Consider the following 18,372-nt stretch of genomic DNA (forward strand, 5'->3'; position numbering starts at 1 on the left):
AGGGCTCTAAAAGGTGAGCTATTTGGTCAACTGAACCTAAAAGTTATTCTATTTGCCATTGGATTTTCTTTTGGCTAACTACCAAGAAGAATCTCCATGGTATAATCTTCTAGGTGAGACATAGGTAGTCTTGGGGGTAGGAAATCTCTGCAAAAGAATCTTTGATTTGACCTAGAGAAGCTTACTGACTATGTGGCAATTTATGCTCGGTTGTTTCAATTTTGTTCACGTAAACCATGTAAGTTTTCTCATATTTCCTTAGTTAACGTTTCGCTTGCATATAAGTGCTAATGTCAGTAGTGTTCTTAGTGTTCACCTATAGTCATGTTGGAATTATTTGACATGTTGATTATCAATTAATTATGGTAACTAATGGGGCTTGACACCATGTAAGTTTTCTCATATTTCCTTAGTTAACGTTTTGCTTGCATATAAATGCTAATGTCAGTAGTGTTCTTAGTGTTTACCTGTAGTCATGTTGGAATTATTTGACATGTTGATTATCAATTAATTATGGTAACTAATGGGGCTTGACATCAAGTAGTACTAGTGATGATTGAACAATGTGAAGGTGTCGCTCGGATGAGGAGTGGTGATAGCATGAAGACTCATTTCATAGTATCACATAGGGATCTCACATAGTCACGTGCTAATTTTTATGTTTATTTTATTGTATGCCTTATTTTGGCTTTAGTTGGAAATTGGATTTATAATAAAAATTAATATCACAAGCTTATCCCATTTTAAATATGTAGATATTAATGTAGTTTAGTGTAAAAGCAAAGTACTAAGGCACTAATGTTACTTTTGTAAAAGCAAAGTGCTAAGGCACCTAGGTTACTTTTGCAAAGAAGACCCAATCAAGCTATATTTGGTGGCTCCAAGGGTCTATTTTGGAAATATTTGATTGAATATCCATGTGAGTCATGTTGGAAGGCTCGAGGGTGCACCTAAATATATGTCAGTCTAGTATGTGAGTTCATCAGAAAAAGGGTTTTTTAATTCAAAATTTTAAGGTAAATTTATTGAAATACATTTACAGAAGGGGTTTTTTAAATCAATTATGAAAAAACCCATAAGTTTATAAAAGAAAAAGGGGTCATTTTATTCATGAAAAATTCACAGATAAGGGGTTTTTTAAATACCCCTTGAACGCACGTGATAATAGGGTTTCTTAGTAATGCACCCCACGAGTTGGGAGGATGGGGTGGGGGTGGAGATTATACGTAATCCTTTTATCTTTACCCTCTGCTTTTTAATGTGTTCTCAAGCTTTAGTCTATGGTGTTTTAATCTTTGAAGTAATTTATGAAGCATGGTTAAATTTCCATCCTTCCCAAAATGTTTCACAGCTGTGTGATACATGTCTACACATAAATCGATGCTTTTCATTCTTTTTTACATGGATTATATATATTTTTTATGTCAGTGAATGGTTTTTTCTCCACTCTGCTTTTTATGATACTTGATAAGGATAAATCGTATGTCCATGTCAATTGATCCAATGAAAGCGTACATGCATACCAATTGATTCAAAGAATGAGAACATGAGTATCGATCCAATAAGGGAAGAATATTATATCAATCCATGAGAAGAGCATAATGAATGGTTTTTTCTCCACTATGCTTTTTATGACGCCTGATAAGGATAAATCGTATGTCCATGTCAATTGATCCAATGAAAGCGTACATGCATACCAATTGATTTAGAGAATGAAAACATGAGTATCAATCCAATAAGGGGAGAATATCATATCGATCCATGAGAAGAGCATATGTATTAACCTATCAAAGGAATGTCGTACTGATCCAATAAGGGAAGAATATCGTATCAATCCATGAGAAAAGCATACATATTGACATATCAAAGGAATGGTACCTATATTTATCCAAAAAGGCGTATGCATATTGACTTGTCAAAGGAATGGTACATGTATTTATCCCAAAAGGAGTATGTGTATTCACTTTTCAAAAGAAAGAATACTTGTCAACAGGAAGGGCCCAAAAGAAAGATTACTTGTATCAACCTCTTAAAGGAAGGGAGTACAGGTGCCAGTCTATCAAAGGAAGGATACATCTCCTAAAAAAAAGAAACGTGGCAAGAGCTGAGTATGCCTATTTTGAATTAGAGAGTGAGAGTGTGGATGCCAAACCAAAAATTACATACGCTACACACATCCATGATGCTTTTCCATTTTGCCTTTTATGGTGCCTTATAAATAGATCTTGGCAGCTTGATTCAAATAATAAGTAATCAAAGTTCACTTACTCAAATTAGAGATCATCATTGGCATACCATGCACACCAATTGTTGGATAAATATACATACCGAAGCTAAAGTGGCATTAGAACTAGCCATTCTTTACTTACTTCTTCTGCTCCACAAAAAGCATGTGTGTGTAACTTAGCCAGATAGAGTGTACATGTCAATCTAGATAAAGTGTACATCTAGGTCAATTGATCCAACAAAAGCATGCATACATACCAATAATTTGGAAGAAGTGTACATCTATTCAAGATGGTTATGTCGTGCTCCAATATGATAGTTACGTCTATTCAATATGGTTATATCTCTTCCAATATGATGGGTATGTCGTGAGGACAAAAGCAATATATGCTAATGAGACACACAGATCGGATGCTTTTTAAGATGTGTTATTTTTTATGTAGTACTTAACGTGCTTTTCTTTGGTAGAACAGCCAATTTCTTAAAAAGTGCCAAGAAAAAATTTTCCATTGTACTTCTTTATGAAGCATTATAAGGATATCTTTAGAGCCAGATTCATCCCATAATCAATCAATCAGTTGAATCAGACATCACCATCGGCACGAATTGTGTTCGAGTTCGATGCCTCAAGTGACATTGAAATGGTACACATTTAGCTTGTTTAGTGACACATGATAGAAGATTGATGTAAACCAAAGCATGCACAACAATAACAGCCTACATGTCAACTGATTTTGATCATCCTTTAACACATCAATAACAAGTAAAGCTGTTAGAATTTTGAGAATAATTGTGAGGAACAAGGCAAGTGCTCAATATGCAACATTTTAACCAACACCAATCATTAGTGAAGTTAATCACTATGATTATGGCTACGCTTATTTAATGTATTTGTATATGAGTGGAAGAAAAGAAAAGAAAAGGACCATACACAATGTGCCATTATTGATTCAGATGTTGTTTTAGTTGCCCTATGATATTTTGGGGCTGCCATGGCATGTTGCAAAGCAGCTCTTGATCACATCTATTTTTAGTTTACAATTGATGTTGTTCAAACTACTTAATGGGCTGTTTTCCCTTTGATAGTTAGCACTACCATGACCATACTGCAAGGATATATACACCCGATTTCTTGAGTTTTTTAGGTTGATTCACCCACACATACAATTTTCAATCTATATACTAGGTGCTTTCAATTTTCTTGTGATAGTTATTTGCCCTTTGGATGTTTGGGTGGCTCAAGATTAATGTTATGAATGGTGGTGTTTGGTATGCTTACCCTATCATTGTTAAATAAGCATAGCCATAATCACATTCCCCTATTTAGATGAGCACTTTAATCAATGAAAGTATAGAAGAGTAAATTATAACAGAGTCGTCTAACCTTTGACACGATATGGCGCAGTCACTTTGAAATTAGTCGATATGTTGATAGCAAGTCCTCAATGAAGAAGTACATGTAGCCGATGTCGTCATTGTCAAATTGATTAACTTCATCAACGCGAGTGATGTTGGTCAACTTGTTGGTTTGCAAGGATTCTATGATGAGAGGCTTCTTTTATATTCAATCATTGGAGCATCCACCACCTTATTCTTGACAATAGCTTTCAAAATTCTAACACATGTACTTAATAGCATCCTTGTTTTCATGTTGATGATCACTTCTTTCAAATATAGTCTGAAGTCGTTCTATAAAGCGGTCCAAGGTGCTTTGTGGCAACACTGAGGATGAACTGACAACCTAATTACAAAGGTTTGTATGATTTCCAAATGAAATACCAAAAACTTATTTTTTTCAATATGTGATGTCATTGACTTAGGTTTTTGTTTTTCGAACCGGGGTGAAAGACGAGCAAGCTCGTTTTGAGACTCGAATAGAGAAATGCTTTTGTCCTTAGCTTTGTGGTTGACTTAGGCAAACCATAAAAACATGGTAACACACTTGTTGACGGGCACTGTTGAAAACTAACTGTGCCCGAACGTGCTTGTGCCCATCGGTATAGAGTTCGCCGTGGCCTTCTGCTCGTCCCGCAGTCAGCTTTATGGCTCTGTTCGATACAGAGAGTAAAGCCAGCTCCGACTATGGCGTACATCATTTCCGGATCGCCTTTTCTAAAAAGCTTCCCCCTCTCCCCCCTCTCCTTATCTCCGGAAGGAAGCAGAAACCCTCAGTTCTCTGCTTTCTAGCCCCCAATTTTCTCTGCAAACAGCACTGCACGCGCCTTCGATGGGGTGCAAGTACAATGCAGGCTTGCTGCTCATCGGCTGCGTCGTGCTCATATGGGTCACCTCTGCAGAAGTCACACAGGTATTCCTTTCCTGCATCACCGTGCTCGATTTTCTGCTTCTATTAAGATTTTGTTAGAATCCTGTTATTTCATTTAATTTCTTAATCGTAAATTTTTAATGGCTTCTTCCACCTTTCCTTCCTTCTCGCCACCCTCTCCTCTCTCCTCCAAATTGTCTTTAGCATGATTTTTATCAAATAAACATAATGATTCCTACCAAATGAGTACGGTGATTTTTTATGAAATAAACATGGTGATCTCTATCAAATGAAAATGGTGATTTTTATTAAATAAACATGATAGATAATTATGGTGTCTTTCATCAAACAAACATGGAGAACATGTTAAGAAATGCTAATAATTCCATGAAATTGTAAAATGCAGAGCATATTTACAGCATATAGACATCCCTTTGTCCTCACATACCTCGGCGTATCCCTCATGGTTGTCTACCTCCCAGTTGCTGCTGCTAAGGATTGGATATACTCTCGTGTGATTGGGCACTACTCTTTGAGACATGAAGTACCCAACACCCCTCTCGAAATCATATGTCTAAAGAATCCCAGTATTCCACAATCGCCCTTGAAGGCAAATGGCGTTGTGCTGCAAGGGTCGGATTTTGATCTGCAGCATCTGATTTTCTTGAAAGAAGGCATGGATCATGCTGTTGAAGTAGGAGTGGCCAATTCTCAAGAGAACACTAACTTGTCTGAGAAACCCATTGAGCTAACTCCGAGGGATTTGGCGAAGAACAGTTTCTGTATAGCTCCTTTTTGGTTTCTTACTGAGGTGAGCAAAAAACTCTTTGTATAGGGCATAGCTGCATCAACACCTTCATTATGTTAACAACGAAAATTCCATGCATCCATTTGCATATAGTTGCATCGACACGGTGTTTTGACAGTGAAAATTTCGTGTACACATACATAAACGATGGGAGAGGTGTGCCGTGCTCTCAACATGCACTCTTTGTTATGATTTAGCCAGCTCAAATAAGCTTATGGCTAATCCGTATGCATGGTGATGTGGCATGATGATGTGGAGTGTTGATGAGGTGGTATGTTGAAGATATGCATGATGGCATGGCGTGTTCATGATCTTGGCATATTTATGCGCATCAAATTAGAAGCCATATTGAATAGACATTGTTTTATGTAGTGCGCATGTCTCTTCTTTTCTCATGACAGTATCTATCAAATGCTGCTCTCGCCCGTACCAGCGTTGCTAGTACAACAATTCTCTCGTCAACATCGGGCCTTTTTACGCTCTTCTTCGGGGCCTTCCTAGGCCAAGATTCTTTGAATATAAGCAAGATTGTAGCTGTGTTTGTTAGTATCACAGGTGTGTTTATGACGACTCTCGGCAAGACGTGGGCAGCAGATGATGCAGAGGTTCCTTCAACTGAGTAAGTGTTTCTTAAACTATGCTATATATATATATATCACTTGATTTGAATCTTTATTCTGTAGAGTGAGTGTTTTTATGCTTCCAAATTGTAATTGCACCCATCTCTGCACTATATTTATAGATCAAGCGAACACTCAATTACAGGTGATATCTTGGGACTACTGTCAGCGGTCTCGTATGGTCTGTTTACTGGTAATTCACTAATGACACACGTATTACAGGTGTGCTTTTTTCGTTTTAATAAGCATGTTTCATGACAACCATCATATAAATCAGCTCATTTTGGTGGTTTTCTGTCACAGTGTTGCTGAAAAAGTTTGTGGGGAAGGAGGGGGAGGGTGTGGACGTGCAGAAAGTGTTTGGTTATATTGGCCTCTTCACACTAGTTGGACTTTGGTGGTTAGGTGAGGTCTGTTTTGTTTCTTTAGCTTTTAATGATAATTGAGGGAGTTCAATACACATGATATTAGGTTTCAATGCAGTTTTTTAACAAGCTCAAATACCTAGTACATAATCACAGCTTAAAACTTTCCATTTCATGTCTCAATGCAAGAAAAAATGTGTCCCATGAAGCACTAAGAGAGCACATTGATGTAACAGTAGATCAGTGCCTTTTTATCTTTTTGCAAAGATACCCCAGCCCTTGTTAAGGGGATCTTCTTCCAGTGTAACCAAGCACCTAGAGAATCAATCGGTTGTGCTTCAAATTTGGCTCAATCCATTGAGACGTTCATCTCAACTTGGATGCCAGGGAGAGCTGGGCTGAAGTCAGTAATGGATGCTGGCTTACAGAGGGGTCTTCAATGCGTTGATGAGGAGATATCACCCCCAATGTTTGTTGATTAAGAACTAGATATCCATGTTGAATGTACTGCCTGAGTAATGTGCAATTACCCAAATGAGTTTGCTGTCGTGCTGGTGTCAAAACAACAAATGTAATGTGTGAAGTCATCTTCTTGTGAGTGGGCTGAGCATGTTGGTGTTGCAGCAGCACTAAACATCAAAGCGTAGTATAGCTCGTGGAAGAATCAGCAAGATGGTGGCGTTTAGAGGAACCTGGACAGTCTGGGTGCAGTGTGCACAGGTAGGAAGATGGCAAGGGGTGACCCACCAAGGTGGCGGTCTGTTGATGGCAGCACATGGGTCTCAGGAGAGCTGAGAGGTGCTGGTTGTGTGGACAATGGGCAGAGCTTCCAACTGTGTGGGGTGGCAATAGGTGGCAGCGGCATTTGCGGTGGTAGAGCAGACTGGAAACCTGCTGCAGTATGGGCACGGTGAAGGGAGAAGCTAGGCAGCAACTTGGTGGCTGAGAGGCGACCATCCATAGTGACCTAGTCCCTTAGAAACCTGTGTCTTCTCCTTGACGCCCTACACTACGGAGGAAGACCCAGACTCAAGCCAATAGTTCTCTTAGTTGCACTCTGTAATGATGCGATCCCAAAAGAGCCTTCTATCTTTGATGGATACTATACAACACTCAATAGCGTTGGGGTCAAACCAAAACAATGCTAGACACCTAAAGAGATTTTTAAGACAGACTTTCACATGTTATTACATGTCATCACACATACTCATCCACCTTTAGTGGATCTTGGCAACACACGTCACGTGCATCCCGCACTTGGATGCCACGTGGGCATATCTGTGCAATGGTGGTTACCTGGTCCCTTATGATCCCTTGTTCAGGGATATGCTATAGAGGATTATGGTCAGGTGACAAGTCCCATACATGGTCATCAAGTGTGCATGGCCCACACTCGATTTCAATGCATATCTTGCACGTATTTGTAACCCTTTGGAATGATGTAGAGGTGTGCTGGGCAATTATTAGGCTTGTAGTAGTCGGGTGTACAGGCACCAGTCTAGGTCTAGGAGCGTGCATGTGTGTGAACCCGACCGAGGATGGCAGCTAGCAATATGTGGAAGGGGAAGAGGTCGTGCAAAGGACCATAGGTTGTGGACAGTATAACATGGGTGCTTGCTGTTTATGATTGATTGATTGCGATTAGCACCTAAACCCATGCACAACAAACTAGTACTTCTTCATGCTCAATACACAATAGAGAGAGATGACCTAATCTACCATGTATTACTAACATGAAGTATATAAAATGCTGAGTAGAGATACTCAATGGTAACACTGCTCGTGACTTCTCAATGACTCAATGATGATTGATTGATCAATGAATCAGTATGACTTAAGTCCTAGAGTGTCTAATGTTGGTGAGTTGGCTACCAACTCTACCAACCCTAATGACAATGTCCAATAAACCCAATAACTATGTCCACACTTGGCTGCTCATTAGGCACCTAGACAATATTACAATGATTTGGCACAATAGCCCTTAGGTTTAAACACATGAATCTGGCCACATACTCATGGCCAAGTGTTGGCCAGCAGATAAGGACTCACATGCCACACGTGTGAAGCACTTGCATAAAAGACTATTTGCAGCATATCATGAGCATATAAAAACAGGCCGACAGCATATGGACCAGCCGACCTGATGTGGAAAGGCATATATAAGCAACCCTTCAGCCATGCATAAATCATCTCATTCTTTCATCGTTCAGCAATGAAACAAAGCAGTTTTCATGTGTGCCTGAGTCATCGGACTTGCACATACACCTTCAGCATTCATTGTGCTACAATTCAAGGCAAGAGAAGAAGTCCTCTTCAGCATTCGGCCATCAGTCCTGCATCCCCATAGCAGATCTGGGTGTACACATTGGCTCCCGAAGTGGCTTCTAAGTTGTCTCCAGACTGCTTGATGGTTCAGTCAACGTTTGGTCTACCTCATCCTTGCATTTGGCATTCCACAGTCAACTGTCGTCAAGTTTGTTTCTTGGTCAAGTTTGCATTGTAAAGAAGTTCTCCAAAGTAACAAAGCAAATACTCCTTGCTTTAACTCAATAAAAGAAAAGGTATAAAGAAGGACTTGCTGCTTGTTACAAGATCATACCGGTTGCATGATACAGGGTTTTATTGGGTATTTCGGAGTTAGTTGGTGTGAACACCCTTTTGGGTGTGAACAACCCTTATTTGGTTTTGGTCAAAAGATAAGGCTTGATGCCTATAAAAGCATGTACATGGGTGGTTCTAATACATTGTGCATCATTTGAGTTTTGCAGTCTCTCTCTCTTGCCTACTATCACATCTCTATCTCTCTCTCCATCTTACTTTCTATCTCTATGCACCAACTTATCATGGCTTGAACCTCCGTCACATGCTCCACATATTGGCACCATGAATGCTAACAAAATGTACCATATTTTGAAATTGAGAGGCCACTGGACAGTTTTCATATTGTCTTCTGAAGCATGAAGAATATTTCTGAAACAGGGGGAGGTAGTCAATTACGTGCTAGTTTTGCGGCTGAGAGAAGTTTTCCTATTGTCTCTTTAAACCAAACCAGTAGTCTAGCCATGTAAACTAAGGGCTTTGTGGTTATCCTCCCAATCGTGCATTGATGACTTCCTCCCACTTAAGCGCTGCAATTGGACAATGTGGAATTGAAAAGCATGTGAATCTCCTTAAGTGGAGAAAGTAGTCCATTCCTTGGCCAGGGCTCAAGCATGTACTGGCGGATTCTCATAGGGGATAATAGTCTGCAGGAGAGACCATGGCCTTTTCTTTCTTTTCTCTCCCTCTAGCTGTTGTGCTACAAAGGCTTGAGTGGTTCCAAAGCAAATCCACATTCAGTTACCAATTGCAATTTTAACTTAGGTTTCTCAAAATACTTATTTTCTAGTTATCCTTTAGTGTTGGTTGCATGACTTGGGGTCAGGTCAACCCATAGTGTAAAGAATCAACTTTTTTCAATAGTTTGCAGCCCTAGCTCAGGACTTGCAGAACATCTTGTCCTGAATGGAGGACCAATCTACTCAATAAGTTCACCTGCCCAGGTGGCTTCCTTTCCACAGAGGTGGAATCATCGCTTTGGAAGGGAATCGAGCCTCAAAAGGTTAAAGATTTGGAATCTACAGCCAGCCATGATCAGGAGGACCAGCAGAAATATGATGAGCAACAGGCTTAGCTTCAGTTGAGCCTTGCATCTAAAAGGTGGGATCCAATGGTATAGACACCAACAACTGCGGGATAAGTAAGATAAGAGCTCAGAGAACCGTTCCCACAATAATGGTCATTCCTCAGCCCATCCTCTCTGGACCTCACATTTCGACACTCATGTCAAAACCAGAGGCTGAAGATGCTGAAGCCATATAAGTCCAATGGAAATGTGGGCAGTGAGACAGTCATTGGGCCCAAGAGATGTCAGGTGCATGCAGAAGTCTTCTTGTACTGTTAACAGCCTGTTTCTTAAATCTAACGCTCATCTCTCGAGTGTGGTAGTGCTTGCCATAGTTGCACCAACTTTGAAGCTGATTAGGTTTTAAGTTTACAAGGAGGTTTCTACTGTTACCTGTATTTGTGACATGGAATTGTGGGGTGCAAACAGTGTGGCCGCTGAACGCCTTGCATCTAGAGCCCAAGTTCAGTGTACCCACTTCACTCAAAGTGGATGAGGTAGTTCTTGCCAATGGTTTTGTGGGCAGCGTTCTGTCTGACTACTTTTGGTATGTATATCCAACAAAGACCAGAGTCTATTTGGAGGTCACTTTACCTTGATTTTGTGAGGCCAGCTTGTTTGGCAGCATTCTACAGGGTTTACAACCAAAATCATTGTGTGTGTTTCTCTGGCAGGGCGCTATCTGTTGTGTGGACAACTCCCCTCGTTGCCACACTTGGCATGTCCTTGACAATACCGCTAGCCATGGGAGCTGATATTCTCATTCATGGGCGCTACTTTTCATCCATTTATGTTCTTGGTTCAGTGCAGGTAAGGGAATTGAATGCATTGTGTCAAGGGGAGGGTGTCTTGTTTTTCTGTGTCACTGAGCTACGAGTGGTTCTCAGCAGGTTTTTGCTGGGTTTGTGATTGCCAACTTTTCCGAGCATTGTACACAAAGACTTGGTTTTTAGAACATGTCCTTTGTTATCATGGAAGTGTAAAATGAATTTGGGTGGTATAGGAATGTATTCACCATTGATATCACCACCATTTGAGGCTTCAGGGCATCCCTTGTTCATTTTAGTTATTGGCAGCCTGGGCCTTAGATGGGTAAAAGTGGCAGATTTTTTTCTGGGAAATTATTCAATGTATGATACACGCGCGCACACACACACACACATATATATACATATATATGTATGTATGTATGTACATTCATACATACATATATGTGTGCGTCTTGGCTTTTTTTATTAATTTGGCTTCTTTATTTTTTCAACACCACGTTATTTTCTACATCAAGATCATGAGGCTGTGCAGTTGAATTGAGGATTATAAAGAGCAACAAAACCAATTTTGTGCACTGTAAATTCAGAAGAAAATAATGTGTGAAATTTAAATATTTGGAGTCCTTTTTTTGCAGCAATGTTAACACAAAATACTTTTCCCAATAATCGCTAAAATTACAAGCGCTTTCACAAGCTTAGGCATCTTGGGGCATAAAGTATTTACTAAGAGCCATGAATTATTATTAGGATTGAGAATGCAAACCTTAGAAGGTAGCAAAATCTTGTTGTATATGTGTGAAAGATTGCATTGCAAGCATGGGATGTTGAAATGTTATGACATGGGCACACTGTATCAAGCGATAAAGCACTCAATCTTGAACATGACTTATCAGCAAAATCGCTCATTATGATGCTAAAATGTTACGGTATTATGGGTGCAGCCATGTTCAACTTTAGAGTTCAAAATTTAGGTTTACAATTGCTGCAACTGGACACATTCACTATGGTGATGAAGGAGGGCAAAGGGTTCTCCTAGAAGATTCCCCAAAAAAAAAAGCCTACTGTTGGCTTAGCTAGCTTGTGTGTGTGTGTGTGTGTGCGCGCGCGCGCACGTGCGCATGAGAGAGAGTGAGAGAGCCTACTGTTGGCTTAGCTAGCTTTTGAATGTGTGTGTGTGTGAGAGAGAAAACAGTGCTTTTGCAACAACAACAAAAAAAAGCGTGTAAAAGGCCAAATAAAATACCTGGCAATATGGTTAGAAAGTAAAAAAGATTCATTTTTCAATTTAACAATGGTAAAGAGTCAGTGGGAAGAGGTTTGCATCTCCCAAATGAAGGATGTACTCCTCACGTGTGCCCATTCAATATACAAATCTATTAGAATCAAGAATAATCTATTGGGTACGCAAGCCTTTTAGGAATATTTGAGTTGGCACCTATACCATAGCTTGAAAAAGTAACAACCTTTTGTGTACTTAAAGAGGCCATCACTTGCAAGACAACAAAGGCAAAAAATAGCTTGTGTGGATTTGTAGGATTTTTTAAATGTAAAGTGCCATCATTTAATGAATGTCATAATAATTCCCATCCTAATTCTCGAAGAAATACAAAGTTTATGTAACGTATGCCCTATTGGACTTTTGTAAGAATTAAATATAACGTACCAACTATGGTATAATCACTTTGCAGGGAAATTATTTAAAACCTCATATAGGATCTCTATGTCCACCTCATGTGATAAGGAATCTTAGAGAAAAAGAGAATACTAATGTTGTTGAGCATCAAGTAAAATCACCTTTACTAAAAACCTATTGGTCTTTTTTCAAGTTATTGTTATTAGGTTTATGGAAATTCTTAATGAGGGCTTTGCCTTCATGGTAGGCTACCCATTTGCCTTCTTTTCAAGTTGCTCTAACCTTGGCTAATTTTGTACTCCTCTTTAAGTTGTATAAGGTAAGTTCCTTAGTAATCCATATCTTTGTACATTTAAGTTTGTTCCCCCTCTCAATTAATCATTGGCACTACTACACAAAGTTACTCACCGAAGCACCCCCTTTCATGTCTATCCATCGGTACTATGCATCATGTAAACCACCTACCACACACGAAACTGAAGGGCCTTTAACTACCTTAGCTCTTTTTCTTCTTCAATGGTGAATTTAGATTTGAGGTGCTCTCTCAAACCTTCCTTGACCATCATCTTGATGTTGGAACCTTTTGCTTCATCACACTGCTTTAACCTCCATAACAATTTCATCTTTGCATGGGGTCTTTGCTCACAAGCTTGGTTTGTTTTCTAGGGTCCAGAGATGAACTTCCAAATCATGAAGTTCCTTGAGTGCAGTATTCTCTTCTCAAGGTTTGTTATCATGTTTTTAAAACTTTAATCTTTCTTAAAAAAGAGACTTCTATTATGTATGAACAAATCAATACAAATCCACGACTGAACAAATGAATGCAAATACATGAGCATGAACTCCTAGAACTGTTAATGAGGCGGTCCACACATCAATTGGGAGACTCTACATCCCCAAATGCAATGTTGAACAAACTGATTACTAGTGAAGCATCTAGGGCAAGCAAGGTCTACACCATCCTCTCCACTAATTAACCAAAAGCCCACCATTCAAAAATAACATCATGAAAACAAAGATCTTTTGCTTTTGAGTACCAAAATCCTATGCAAAATTTCTCTTGGGGTGACAATGTGATATCATAGTTTTCCCAAAGAGGTTTGAGGGGAGGAATCCTCGAAGGCAAGGAAAGCCTAAAGTTCCTGAGCATGTACGCAAAGAAGGGAGAATTAACATCGGTCCACTCCCACTCTCTTGGATCTCAATAAAGAAGCTTCATCAAAAAACCACCATAAAGAAAAACTCAAGAGTCATGCATCATAAGACTTGGGAGTTAGATTAATGGCACAATGCCTCCTCAAATAACTTACAATCTTGACGTAGCTTCAACTCCATAGACAATTTCACATGAATTCAATAGTTAATTTTATGAATTCAATAGATAAATTTAGCTCATTATCCTAGTGCAAAGCTTAAAGCTTTGGCAATTCTCAAGTACATCATTGAGGGGTGATAAATTTTAGCTAAAGAAAATTATTATACATGATCTTTCAAAGACAATGTTGTCTTAAAATGTGCATAGGCTAAAAGTTTTACGTTATAATAGTAAATGAATGTTGATATTTTGAGAGAATGTAAAAGATGGGATATCAAATGATCTTTGGACTTCTTTTTAGAAACCATGAACATACAAAACTATTGAATTCCACTTTCAAGATGTCTTACACAAATGATGGAAAGATCATGACAAGAAGAGGCAAAAGCCCAAGCATAGGGCTACATGCTAAACTGGTTTGCCTTCGCTGCCTACAGATCATGGGTTCAAATACTCAAAAACGCCCTACTCTCGCAATACAAAAAAGTTGTAAAATGGATAAGAATCCCCTGACAGAACTAATTTGAACCCCAAAGATATTTGGAGAAACACTAAGAGCTTAAGCACAGCATACAGCATGAGATAGATGTGCAACCATCCTCATAAGCTTTTGGTCCCATCACCTTGGGGTCGAGGTTGGAGCTTGGGGACATCGGTTTATTAATTAGCGACGTGCTTGGTAGAGCCAACTACACGTGGTACCTTATGGTATTCCTTGCTGAACGAGCCAGTGACTTTTAGAGGTAGCATTTCCTAGCCCATGTTCAATGAGGTTTAGCACAGCAAGGGTGACATATCCACATAAAAGGATAGGTCACCTAACCAAGTCACATAACCTGTCTTTCCAAACCACATATGGATCTACTTCAGCTTTGAAGCCAGCAGATGAGATGCTGAAACAGACTATCATGGCTATCTCATATTGGCATAAGAGATTTGGCAGCAACCTGGCATGCTTCTTCATGGCATACCTAAATGGCAAAGGGCACTTCAATGCTTTACCCACATTATTTGAAACCAGTGTTTTCCCACATTATTTGAAAGTATTCACATCTCAATTTCTATAACTGATTGGAAATTTTGCAACAAATTCCAAAGCATATAAAAGCTGGGTAAGCTAAACAAACAAATAAATCATCTCAACCAAAACATAATGAGATGGTTTTTCAAATGACTAAATGTCTTGGATGCCGAATTTGTATGGATCGATTTGTTTGTTGGGTTTCAATTCACAGGCCAAACATAAGATCCACAATTTTGGAGACAATTGACTTCGCAGGTGATGCAATGGGCCCTGCTGCATGTGACCCTCCGCTTGGCTGCAAATAATAAGGTCGAGCAGAGACCTTCGCAGATGCAGGGAGCGCGCTTTTTGCTGGGGTCTTGGGAGGCAGCACATTGAAGACAGTCCTGTGGCTTTTCTCGGTAAGGGCTTGTCTCTGCATAGGATCAAGGGGCTTGATTCCCACAATAAGGGCTCCATTTATTTGCATACCATTTTTGTAGAGAGCTTTCTGGGCATCTTGTTTATTCTACAGAGCAGCACAAGCAAGAACATGACTTTCTTGGAAATTGTTCTTCTAAAAACATGTGTTGCCTTGCACCTACCATTAATTATTAGATAACAGTGAATGTATGATATTACACTCAGTCTTGCCAATTGTCCTATTTAAAAAAATGATGAACATGAATCATAACTGTGTGCATGCACTTGGCATCCATCAAAAATACTGCTAACATACTTTCAAAGTTGAATAATGGACAGAAATAAAAGCTCTGTACATGCACTTGGAGACATCATAGCTGTGTACATGCACTTGACATCCATCCAAGATAATGCTAACATACTTTCAACATTGTTGCGTAGACAACCCAAAGTTCGCTATCCCTGATCAGCCTCCCTCCAAATCCATGAATTATCGTAATAAAATGAATTGAGCCCATTCACAATATAATAACACTACTTGCCTGAAGAGGAGCATGTATGAAAATCTGGGTGATTGCATGCATGTAATGAGTGTGCATGTGCACATGATTGTAGGGCCTGGGCTCCTTCGATGTACACATGCATGTTTGTGTGTGTGTGTGTGAGAGAGAGAAAAAGAGAGATGTTATTAACATCTTTGAAAGACCCAAAGGGTCTATGAGACCAAAAAGATGGTACATGTGATCCATGAGTATGGAACATGAAAAATGAAAAAAATAGCTGCTGAAAGAATACAGGGTGAATGTTCTGCACCGGCCCTGTGTGTGCGATATGGTATGCAGCAGCAGAACTTGATGTGTCCAAAGTCTCTAACCTTGTGAAACTAATAGACAACAAAGCTAATAAAACTCTATTTCACATTGGGGTGGGGGTGGGGAAAAATAGGAAAAAATTAGGGATTATCCCCCTATTGGCTTGCTGACCCTGGATCTGCCCTTTTGGGCACATGCCCACTGCCCATATACTGTCCAGCCTGGCCTGAAGCCTAAAACACACATGCCTTGGTGTCCACCGCTACCCGGAACTTGAGTATTCAGCCTTGTAATGCCTTGGTGATTCTAGACACAACTTGGCTGTGCGCTAAAATACTTCTTGAAATTGCCTGCCAAGAATGGATCGCACACCTCCAAATGTAGAAAAGAGCCACCAAAACTTACTCAATTTCTGTACAATGGCTAAACAAGGTGTTGAAGGTATTAGGGTTAGAGAGCTACACAAGATCACAGACAGGTTATGGGGGATCAGACAGATCCATGCTGTGCGCGTGGGAGAGAGAGACAGAGAGGTGACACATCACATACTCTCGGGCAATGACACATGGCTAGGCCTGTGACATCACTGCTTAACACATTCACACATAATATCTAGCTATAAGTGGCTATTCACATGCATAAACACACTAACACATACTAAGAGCCGGTTCACACACACGAAGCTCCAATTACCCAACAAACCCCCCTTCGGAGTTGAAGGTGGTGAGACCCAATACGTAAAGGAAGTAGCTACCTTCTAACGCCATCACATGCTGCAAAGGAGCGATCTAGTGACCGAAGCCATGCTAATCCTTCAATCAACGAGTGACCGAAGTAACAAGGCCAGCTCTTTGACACCCTCCTAGCTCCTCACAGGAATTAAGGATAACACGGAGTCTTTTATAAGTGAAGGCACACAAAACACAAACACTTACAAAGCTTTTTCGGGTGACAACCTGGGCACGGGCAGAGAACCCTTATTGACTTAACACACAAGAAAACTAGAATGCCCAATCATAGTCCTCATTGAGGGAGACCTGGACTGTTGCTGCACTTATCTCTACTTCTTCAGTCAGCCCCTCCTCATCTTCAGCAACAAGATTTGCTTTTCTTGCTCTTTCCCAAGATTTTTAAAGCAGTTTGCTTCTTTCTGGCCCATTTGTTTGTTGTACCTACATTGGATCTTTTTATTGCTTTTCCATTTCTGTGCTCCGACAAAAGCCTTTTTGTAGTCATGGCTGCTGCTAGCTTGTTGTTCCTCTTTATTTCTTGTATCCTTCTTGAGAAGCAAAGCCACTAGGATTTCACAGTTTGTAGCTACCACATGAAGGATTTCCAAAGTCTTCTCATATACCAAGAGACCCCTCGCATACTCTTAATGAGTATAGCAACCTTGTCTTCATCTTCAGGCTCACATTTAAAACTAGCAAGTTGCTAGACTATTGACCCAAACTTGGCCAGGTGATCACTTAACTCTTCATTTTCATTCATTTTGAGATCATAAAACTTGAGCTTCAAGAGAACCTTCAATAAAGGTGGGGGATTAGAGAGACCATGGGATCAATAATCTCTTTATAGGGGGTTACATTGACCCCGATTCCACATATGCGATATTGGCAGCCACGTGGCAGCATAGGAGAGGAAGGTGACGAAATCAATGCCAACACCCCCCCCCCCAAAAAAAAAGAATTCTTTCCCTCCGCTTCTCACGATGCCATGTGGCAGTCTATTATCCCACATAGTGGGTTGGGGTCAACTTTACCCCTCTATATAGGGAAAGAATCCATTCCAACACCTTCCATTTTCACCCAAATTTTCTTGTTTGCGGATTTGAAGTCTATGTGATATGCACCAAAGAAACTACAAGGCTTAGGCCAATCAGGGTGATGGCTCTCTCATTGGGTTGCCGCCACGTCTTTTGTTTGTCTGGTTCAATACCTCATGGATCTTGGTCGTCTCTTGAGACTGCCTCCCATACACCCCCTTGCATCAACAAGGGCTTCATCTTGGTTTGCCAAGTAGGGAACCCGGTGCCACAGAATCTGTCAATTGCTGCTATTGATAGTGCCATGATGTCGGGGCAGAGGTAGGCTGAGATGAGATGCTAATGGTGATGTCATAGGAGAAGGTCAATGCAATTGGAAAGCCATTGCTAGCAACAGATCAAGGCACTTCTATGCTCGTTCTCCATAGTTGTTGCAACCACACCTGTTGAGCGGACAGCCGGCGTCGACACATTTAGACCAGCCAATGATGCTGCAAAAGAGTCTAGTGTGCACACAAGAGCAAAAGTCACCAACAGCACTGTGTGACCATGGCCACAGAGACAAGTGCAGTTGTGGTGACGTAGGTACAAAAGACTATGGAGGTGAAGCTCTCTTAGAGCTTACGACGGGATGAAGGCGAAAAGACACATCGGCCTTGGCTGCGCTGCGTAAGTAACACAAGTTGAAGCGATAGAGATGGC

At 40.3% G+C, this 18,372-nt stretch overlaps 2 protein-coding genes across 2 annotated transcripts in view; one reads left to right on the forward strand and one right to left on the reverse strand.

Moving 5' to 3' along the window:
- Positions 1–4,176: 4,176 nt before the first annotated feature.
- On the forward strand, positions 4,177–11,233 carry LOC147639266 (thiamine-repressible mitochondrial transport protein THI74-like). The gene is made up of 8 exons (XM_086789023.1): positions 4,177–4,534; positions 4,899–5,303; positions 5,702–5,919; positions 6,043–6,113; positions 6,224–6,325; positions 10,379–10,496; positions 10,624–10,759; positions 10,840–11,233. Exons 1-8 carry the CDS (start codon positions 4,454–4,456, stop codon positions 10,900–10,902), a joined length of 1,194 nt encoding a protein of 397 aa, XP_086645149.1. The 5' UTR covers positions 4,177–4,453; the 3' UTR covers positions 10,903–11,233.
- Positions 11,234–14,644: 3,411 nt separating this feature from the next.
- LOC147639267 (nuclear pore complex protein NUP35-like) overlaps positions 14,645–18,372 on the reverse strand; it is a 34,790-nt gene continuing 31,062 nt past the window's right edge. Inside the window, exon 4 of the mRNA XM_086789099.1 lies at positions 14,645–15,199. Within this exon, the coding sequence (XP_086645225.1) occupies positions 14,897–15,199 (303 nt within the window). The 3' untranslated portion in view covers positions 14,645–14,896. The remainder of the gene's footprint in view (positions 15,200–18,372) is intronic.

This window comes from Cibotium barometz, chromosome 4 (assembly GCF_041138505.1).
Source record: "Cibotium barometz isolate CiBa-2024 chromosome 4, ASM4113850v1, whole genome shotgun sequence".
Taxonomy (NCBI): Eukaryota; Viridiplantae; Streptophyta; class Polypodiopsida; order Cyatheales; family Cibotiaceae; genus Cibotium; species Cibotium barometz.